Raw genomic sequence first — 10,000 nt, 5'->3', positions numbered from 1 at the left:
CCGCAAAGCGCAGTCACGATGTCAATAAACGCACATACACGCACTCGCGCACACACACAAGAGCAGCGTGTGCGCTGTAAAAAGGTGTTAGACCCCGCAGAGGTGAGAGGTATCAGAGCCTACCCCCCATCCAAATTCTAAACAACAGATTGGCTTTTCATAATATGTATGAATTATCTCTTGCAATAATATCCACAGGACTCGACTTTTTGCAGTCGTTGTGTTGTATGTGTGTCACCAACACACGCCAACTATCTCCTGCGTGCGGACTGCGGACCCGCGGACATTCTCTCACAGCTGATAGAGGGGGAAAAAAAGCCTACATACTTTTCCGGACTGATCATCTGAGCTCCTCTCCAGTTGAACTGCTACTGTGTTTAAATCCAAAATATTGATAAATCCAAATGCCATTGTGTAACTCTGCTCTCACAGAATCAGTCGGAAGTCGCAATGGCAAATCTACATAGGAATGCCTTTTTATCTCAAATGACGGATTTGTGTCAGTTTTGGGCTTTTAACAGATTCTAATAAAACAACACCTTGGCTTTCATAATACGTATGAATTATCTCTCATTTAGACTGGGAAATATCATTTTGAAGCGTAGAAATGAGAGATGGTTCTGAAATGTATTTGTTTACAGGCGATTATCGACGCTATAAAATGGCGCAACACCATTTTGTTTTTTTATTTCTCGGGATTATCTATCACAAAACTGAACGTCATTGGCCTATATCGGAGCGCAGTTATTGTGTCTACCTTCTGTGAAAGTTTAGCAACAATCAGAGTTGAAAAACCTATCCAAAATGGCAGAGCAATGTCCATAATTATTATTTATTATTTACAGAATTCATTTACGGTTCTTGTGATACTAAATCCAGATTGAACTCTACCATTGGAAAGATTAGATTTGTCCCGATCCATAGATATGCAACATGGCTATAATAAGGTCATTTATATAGCCTGATATTCTATATTCTATAATATAATGTGTCCGGATGGCAGAATTCAGTACTGTATCTACAAAACCTTCTGTTTAATCATCTTCCCTTTATCCATTTGCTAAGAGTTTTTGTACACGTGATCTCAAGAAGGTACTGAACTATTATTCATGTCTGGTCATTTTTAGCATGGTGTTATTCACTGTCAAGATGCAAAGAAAAATCATCAAGCCTATAGGAAATTATTCTATTTAATAATAATACAAAAATTGTGAAATTTCTTAGGGAGGCGGAGCTCTAGAGCTCAGACTCTGGAGGGTTACATTTCTTAGGGAGGCGGAGCTCTAGAGCTCAGACTCTGGAGGGTTATTCACTCTCATCCTCAAAAGACACATAGACACGTTTCAAAGCAGTGAGTTCACTTCTTGGTATAGCGGTCTGTGCTGTTGCCCGCGGTGTAGGAGACCACGGGTTCGAAACTCCCTCGGGGCATCGAAGTTTAAGGTGACGATATGACAACCGTTACACATGTATGTATGTATATACATGTAATGAAACAAGGCTCCATGCTAACAGCAAGCAACAAGCTGATCCATGTTACTTTCTCAGCTAAAGTTAGCCCCAGTACTGTAGCTGATGGGCGCTCTGCTTGGGAGCTAAAGTTAGCCCCAGTACTGTAGCTGATGGGCGCTCTGCTTGGGAGCTAAAGTTAGCCCCAGTACTGTAGCTGATGGGCGCTCTGCTTGGGAGCTAAAGTTAGCCCCAGTACTGTAGCTGATGGGCGCTCTGCTTGGGAGCTAACGTTAGCCCCAGTACTGTAGCTGATGGGCGCTCTGCTTGGGAGCTAAAGTTAGCCCCAGTACTGTAGCTGATGGACACTCTGCTTGGGAGCTAAAGTTAGCCTCAGGCCCCAGAGTGCCCTATAGCTGATGCTCTGCTTGGGAGCTAAAGTTAGCCTCATGCCCCAGAGTGCCCTATAGCTGATGCTCTGCTTGGGAGCTAAAGTTAGCCTCAGGCCCCAGAGTGCCCTATAGCTGATGCTCTGCTTGGGAGCTAAAGTTAGCCTCAGGCCCCAGAGTGCCCTATAGCTGATGCTCTGCTTGGGAGCTAAAGTTAGCCTCAGGCCCCAGAGTGCCCTATAGCTGATGCTCTGCTTGGTAGCTAAAGTTAGCCTCAGGCCCCAGAGTGCCCTATATCTGATGCTCTGCTTGGGAGCTAAAGTTAGCCTCAGGCCCCAGAGTGCCCTATATCTGATGCTCTGCTTGGGAGCTAAAGTTAGCCTCAGGCCCCAGAGTGCCCTATAGCTGATGCTCTGCTTGGGAGCTAAAGTTAGCCTCAGGCCCCAGAGTGCCCTATAGCTGATGCTCTGCTTGGGAGCTAAAGTTAGCCTCAGGCCCCAGAGTGCCCTATAGCTGATGCTCTGCTTGGGAGCTAAAGTTAGCCTCAGGCCCCAGAGTGCCCTATAGCTGATGCTCTGCTTGGTAGCTAAAGTTAGCCTCAGGCCCCAGAGTGCCCTATATCTGATGCTCTGCTTGGGAGCTAAAGTTAGCCTCAGGCCCCAGAGTGCCCTATATCTGATGCTCTGCTTGGGAGCTAAAGTTAGCCTCAGGCCCCAGAGTGCCCTATAGCTGATGCTCTGCTTGGGAGCTAAAGTTAGCCTCAGGCCCCAGAGTGCCCTATAGCTGATGCTCTGCTTGGGAGCTAAAGTTAGCCTCAGGCCCCAGAGTGCCCTATAGCTGATGCTCTGCTTGGGAGCTAAAGTTAGCCTCAGGCCCCAGAGTGCCCTATAGCTGATGCTCTGCTTGGGACCTAAAGTTAGCCTCAGACCCCAGAGTGCCCTATATCTGATGCTCTGCTTGGGAGCTAAAGTTAGCCTCAGACCCCAGAGTGCCCTATATCTGATGCTCTGCTTGGGAGCTAAAGTTAGCCTCAGGCCCCAGAGTGCCCTATAGCTGATGCTCTGCTTGGGAGCTAAAGTTAGCCTCAGGCCCCAGAGTGCCCTATATCTGATGCTCTGCTTGGGAGCTAAAGTTAGCCTCAGGCCCCAGAGTGCCCTATAGCTGATGCTCTGCTTGGGAGCTAAAGTTAGCCTCAGGCCCCAGAGTGCCCTATAGCTCAGGGGTCAGCAACCTTTTTGACATGGAGTGCCTGTTTGAAATATAGTTGTAACTAGTGTGCCTCAACAATATTCCATGCATCGTAATTTCTTTTTCTCATAATCAGGTCTTTTTAATGATAATTTTTACATTATTACATCATTATTGTTATTGTTATTATTAACAATATTATTATGATGGTTGTATCAACCCTAAATCTGAGTTGGGGGGGGGGGGAATGCAATGCAGACAAACAGCTGCATACAGTGCGACCATTTCACTCACATTTGCCCATTCATTTTTGGACATCGGTGTGTGTACTGTACGTGTGCTGTCATAGCTCCACCTACAGGCCTAATGGAGAACACCAGGAGAACACCAGGATGTGAATGGAGGGTGAATGTGAGGTATATCGTGTAAATAAGTTTTGATTGATCGCAAGACTACACTGTAAAAAAAGAATTATTAGTTACCAGAACTTAAAAATATTGAGTTCAGTTACTGTGCATTAAGGTTTTCAGTTTTCAATCCATAATAAGTTAACAGAAAAATAAGTACACAACCACATTATTGCAACCTAATAAAACTATGTTTATTGTCATTGTTTTAAGAACACAAGTTGACTTGGTAATACTCACATTTTGAGTAAAAAAATGGCTTTTAACATGTGCAATGTTCAATGAAATAAAAAAATAAATAATACAATTTGTTGATTAATCCCACTGGTCACAATGGTGACCGTAATAATGTTTTTGTTATAAGGCTCTGCAAATGTTACTGAATGATGTAGCAATGTATTTCCAGCTAAATTGAAATAATAAACAAATAAAGGGTCTCAATTAAATATGTGGAAGTAAAAAGAACCTGTGGGAGGATTTCAACAAGATAAATGCGACAACAGTGCAAAATAGTTCACTATAATATTTCAAAGCAAAAAAAAAAAAATTAAAAAAAAAAAATTAAATAACTTTTTTTATTTTTTTTTTTTTTTTTTAGTGCTGCCCCCTGTGCCTATGCAAATGCCCCCGCGTGCCTATGCAGGCACGCGTGCCTAGGGTTGCCTACCCCTGCTATAGCTGATGCTCTGCTTGGGAGCTTAGAGGGACGACACAGTCTGAGCAGTTCCTCCTGCTTTAGCTTTACTTTTCAGATGAAGATATTTGGAAAAATGTACTTAAGAACGGTAATGAAGTACTTATGCTTTGCTAATTTCCACCTCTGTGACTAGGTATATTTATAGACTATACAGTAGGCAGAATATACTGTATATATGTGTGCCATTAGGACCTGGAAATGGAAAACACTGCAAGGTAAGCTAACGGTGGGCCAGGCTTCCGGATTCTGGTTCCCTTTTGCCACTGCTTCATAGTCACCTTTCAAAATATCTAACAGTTGTCACAACCACCGAGAACAACTTCAAGGTGGGTTTCTCATGAAGCAGACAGCGGGTGACATAATTCTGCAGGACCCTTTTTTTTAGCTGCTCGGTCCTCTGGCATGTCAAGGGTTTCAGATGAATGGTTTGTTTTCATAGTAGAATTCGAGAACATCAAAGTGCTCAGGGGGGGGGGGGGGGGGGGGGGGGGCGTGGGGGGTCATCAACGAGAATTCTCTGTCCTTGCTCCACGATGGTGGAACGAACTTCCCACAACAGTTAGGACAGCCAAAACCCAACCAACACACTTCTTCAATCAATATCCGAAAAAGAAAAACAATAATAACCTTCGTACTTTAGTTTAGTTTGACAATTATTAAAATACCTTACATGTTACAAGTCATGCATCCTAAAATTTGCAAGGATGGCACAAAAAAGTCACAGACTTATTTCCATTGTGGTCCTTGGTCTCAGCAGCACATAGTATTTACATAAACATGAATTACACATATTATCATCAACAACATTATTAATAAAATATGTACAAAATATTTTACAAAGTCTTCTACTATCATGCACTAAATAATCGTCCTTGCCTATATTACTACCTACAGTACTATACTAATATGTCTCTACTACTATGCACTCAAGACTGTAGCACCCAAGTTTTCAAAACTGTTTGACAAACATTGTTACTCAGCTGAGAGAGTTGTACTCTTCCTGCTGACCTGTCGTACAGAACATGTAAGTGGCTTTGGATAAAAGCGTTCAGCTAAATGACTAAATGTGAAATGTAAACGTTTGAAGAAGGGGGTCTTTGGAGAGAGGGCGCGGCTGGAGCCAAAAGGAGGTCCAAGGCACTCGTCATGAAGGTGTTGCTTTTTTACAATTTACGGTTCTATAATGAACTAGCCAGTAAATAAAGGCTCTTCATGTGTCCGAGGAGAGTGCCTTGGACTGGAGTTACTGAATGCATTTTGATTGATTTTGATTGCATTAATTTCTCAAAAGTGACAACATGCCGAGGACAACACAGAGATATTATATTTCTGGTCTGAATACAAGAGACGCGATTACAGCTTTGGTCAAAGGAAGGAGAGAACATTTTCACGTACCCCTTCATCCGGTGCAGAGCGACCCCTCCGCTCCTAGCATTGTAATGGAGCATTGTGATGGAGAGGCCCCTCCTGCTGTCTGAGGCTTCAAGTGGAACAGGGACATTTATACATGAACGTGGCTGTTTTCACACAGATATTTAACATAAATACAAATGTCATGTGTATTCCATTTGTTTCCTATAGATTAGATTAGATTAGATTCAAATGTATTGTCATCATACAGCACAAGTACAGTACAACAAAAGAAGTCTGGCATCCAACCAGAGTGTAAATGTAGCAGTAAAGTGCAACAGCAATATATAGATACAATGTCGACTAAGTAAAAACACATCTCTTCAAACAATATCTGAAATAATATCTGAAAAATAACTAAAACAAACACTAACCCTTTTACTTACTGTCCTTTTACTCTTATGTACCCTGATACTATGCTACTCTTCTACTACTGTACCTATCCTGCTAACATGTCTATACTACTATGCACTCTCAGAGTGTAACACTCAAGCTGGATACTATTTGACTATTTGGCTTTGGATAAAAGCATCAGCTAAATTACTAAATTGTAATTGTATATATATTTTTTGTTTGTTTATGTATAATAAAAAAAAACATAATCATATGTTTTCCATGCCTTCCAACCTACTTTTCTATGCTCTCGCCAAATTTAAACCCGGGCTCGTGATGCATGGGCGTATAATTACGCTCAGAGTTGTAGAATCCTGCTGGACGTCTTATTAAAAACGTATGCATGGGTTCCTGGGGCTCGAGCGCTGGCCAGCAGCCACACGGCGGAGGGGGGGGGGGGCACGCGCCTCGTTAGGAGACGCGGTGAGGAGACCTCGCTGGCCAGCAGCCGCACGGCGGAGGGGGGGGGGGAGCACGGGCCTCGTTAGGAGACGCGGTGAGGAGACCCCTCGCTGGCCCTCAGAAGAGCTGCCGTTATATCTCATATCCTCTGAGACAATCAGACCCGACGGTCAGACTGGGACGCGTTCCGTTCCGCCTCGTTGTTCGCGAAATCATTTAAAAAGTAGGCGGTACTAGTGGATTGGCGAATCAGGGTCCAGGATCCAGGCAACCCCGGATGAGGCGTTTAGGAACAATGACGCAATGTGTGTAAACACAGTTCGAGGTGAAAGATTCACGTCTGATGACACAGCAGGCTTTCTGTTCCATTTAATGTGTTCAAATTGTTAAGTTCACTTCTACTGCGGCCATTACGGTAATCTGGATAAAGGTGAATGGGCACTGTTGTTGCGCGTCACTGGTTTTGGACTGGAGGAAGGCTGTGGCCACTACGCTGTGGAGCGTGAAATAAACATGAATGAAAGATAACGGTTGTCTTATTTGCGACTTAACATGGTAGCAGAGGATGTCGGCCTCTAACGTTAACTACAGGCAGCCGCCTGGACTGGACGAAAAGACGTCTTTTGAGAAGTGGAAGAATGAAGTGGAGATGTGGAGTCGGGTGACGGATTTAGCCAAGAAGAAACAAGCGTTGGCTGTTGCTCTATCGTTGACGGGTAGAGCGAGGGATACTGCGTTGGAAATACCTGTCGATGATCTGAATAAGGATGATGGAATGGTAACTTTGATTCGGGAACTTGACAGTGTGTTTTTGAGAGAAGAGAAGGACCGGGCTTACGAAGCCTATTCGGAGTTTGATCAGATTTCGCGAGGAGACGGCGTCTCTATGGTGGACTATATTGTTGATTTTGAACAGAAGTACAACCGGATCAAGAAGTTCGATATGGTTCTACCTGACGCTGTTTTGGCATTCAAACTACTGGATACAGCGGGCCTCGACATCAAAGACAAACAACTGGCGTTGACTGCCTGTGGTAAGCACACCTTTGTTGATATGAAGTCAGGACTGAAACGTATATTTGGAGAAAAAACGGAGAAAAGGGCAGGAGGCATTACTGTGAAGCAAGATGCAGCTTTTTACACAGATCAGAGACGAGAGCAGCAGAGGCGGGAGCAGCCGCGATCTCAAAGTGGACAAGTTAGAGGACCATTCGCAGGCACTAATCCGCTTGATAAATTTGGAAGACGAACGAAGTGTGGGATTTGTCAGAGCACATTCCACTGGGTGAAAGATTGCCCAAACAAAAAAGAATATGTAAAAGTGACGGAAGAAAATGAAGAGCCAGATGAGTGTAATATAACACTTATTTCTAAGGAATCAGATGCAGCAATATTCATGGTTGAGGCTCTGGGAACGGCCGTCATTGATACGGCATGTACACGGACTGTATGTGGTGAAAAATGGCTGGATAACTATGTTGGGGGACTAAATGAGAAACAAGTCAAAATGTTGGTTAGCACAGAGAGTAGCAAACCTTTTAAGTTTGGGGATGGGCGAGTTGTGCATTCTACAAAAAAGGTCAAGATACCAGCCAAGATAGGAGAAACAAAATGTTATATTGAAACAGAGGTAGTCTCATCTGACATTCCTTTACTGCTCAGTAAAACTTCGCTAAAGAGAGCAGGAGCTGTGTTGAACCTGGAAAACGATACAGCTATAATGTTTCAGAAACCAGTAGCTCTAGAGTTGACTTCATCTGGACACTACTGTCTGAACATACTGGATAAGGAGTCCCCGAGTGAAGCATATGAGAATGTGGTCCTGGCCATCACAGATAATATGACCAGTGTGGAAAAACACAAAGCTTTACTTAAACTTCACAAGCAATTTGGACATGCATCAGTTGATAGGCTAAAGAAGCTGCTGACAAATGCTGGAAACACGGATGATGAATGCACTGCTATTCTAGGGGAAATAGTAGGAAAATGTGAGATATGTCTCAAGTACAGCAAGGCTAAGCCCAAGCCTGCTGTTGGTCTGCCCATGGCCTCCAGGTACAACGAGACTGTGGCAGTTGATCTACATGAGCTAGAACCAAATGTGTGGTACCTACACATTATCGATCACTTCACTCGCTTTAGTGCAGGTAGCATCGTGACCTCAAAGAAGCCAAGTGTGATAGTGAACAATTTTGTGCATTCCTGGATCAGTGTCCATGGTCCACCTGAGCGTCTCTTCACTGACAACGGTGGAGAGTTCAATAATGAGGAAATAAGAGACATGGCGGAGAACTTCAACATCGAGATCAAGACGACTGCTGGCTACAGTCCATGGAGCAATGGTTTGCTGGAACGCCACAACCAATCCCTTACAGAGATACTACTGAAGGTAAAACTTGACAAAGGACTTGACTGGAAAACGGCTCTTGATTGGGCACTCATGGCAAAGAACACAATGCAGAACGTGCATGGCTACAGTCCACATCAGCTGGTGTTTGGACAGAACCCGAACCTTCCCTCTGTGTTTGTTGACCAGCCACCTGCTTTGGAGGGAACTACAATGAGCGCATGGGTTGGAAAGCACATAACAGCATTACATGCAGCAAGGAAAGCTTTTACGGAGGCAGAATGCTCAGAGAGAATCAGACGAGCTCTTCGAAAACAGCTTCGTCCAACAGATGAGAAGTATGAAACAGGAGACAAAGTGTTCTACAAAAGGACAGACTGTGTTGAATGGAAAGGCCCTGGGGTTGTGATAGGGCAAGATGGGGTGGTGATTTTTGTACGTCATGGTGGGACATATGTCAGGGTTCATCAATCTAGGCTGCGAAAAGTGCACCATGGGGAAAGTAATACTGTGGGCAATGTCGATGTATCTGTTAGTGATAATAATGTGCCTGTTACTGACAATGATATGAATAGTAACAGTGAGGACATGCCCGTTACTGATGGTGACATGAATAATGACGCAGCAGGTGTAGCAAACCAGGATATAGATAACCCTAATGCGATCAATCAAGACGATTATCACCAGACCGGCATAGAGGTGAAAACCGGTATAAAGGTAAAAGTCGGTCAGACAATCAGCTTTGTGGATAATGTAACAGGTGTTTCTCACACAGCTAAAGTGATGGGACGAGCAGGAAAGGCTACAGGAAAAAACAGCAACTGGTACAACCTACAGTACTTAGAACCTTTTGACATCACCGGTACTATGGGGTCAGTTGATCTTACTAAAGTAGACAATTTTCAGGTTAAGCCACTAGATGGTGTAGAACTAGATGGTGTAGAACTATGCTCTGATATGCAGGAAAATGATGTATTAGTAACAGAGGGTGTACCATTTGATAATGCTAAACAAGATGAAATCAGTAACTGGAGGAAAAATGAGGTGTTTGAGGAGGTGAAAAATGTGGGTCAAAGACAGGTGTCAACGAGATGGGTGTGTACGCTTAAAGAAACCCCAGATGGTATCATACCTAAAGCACGGCTAGTGGCTAGGGGTTTTGAAGAATTTAACACTCAAGATCTACAGAAGGACTCGCCTACATGCTCATCAGAGTCCCTTAGATTACTCATATCAGTTCTGTGTCAGAAAAAATGGACATTGAACTCTATGGACATAAAGTCAGCTTTTCTTCAAGGAATGGAGCTGTCTCGGGATA

General features: G+C 43.7%; 1 protein-coding gene across 1 annotated transcript in view; it reads right to left on the bottom strand.

The window, feature by feature from the left end:
- Positions 1-9,703: 9,703 nt before the first annotated feature.
- dpf1 (double PHD fingers 1) overlaps positions 9,704-10,000 on the bottom strand; it is a gene marked incomplete at its 3' end in the record, with an annotated part of 119,007 nt that continues 118,710 nt past the window's right edge. The window contains 1 exon segment of the mRNA XM_084309607.1: positions 9,704-9,710. Within this exon segment, the coding sequence (XP_084165733.1) occupies positions 9,704-9,710 (7 nt within the window).

This window comes from Notolepis coatsorum, assembly GCF_963971535.1.
Source record: "Notolepis coatsorum genome assembly, chromosome: 1".
NCBI classification, from domain to species: domain Eukaryota; kingdom Metazoa; phylum Chordata; class Actinopteri; order Aulopiformes; family Paralepididae; genus Notolepis; species Notolepis coatsorum.
The sequence above is the reverse complement of the archived record's forward strand: the minus strand, read 5'-3'. Positions and strand labels throughout refer to the sequence as shown.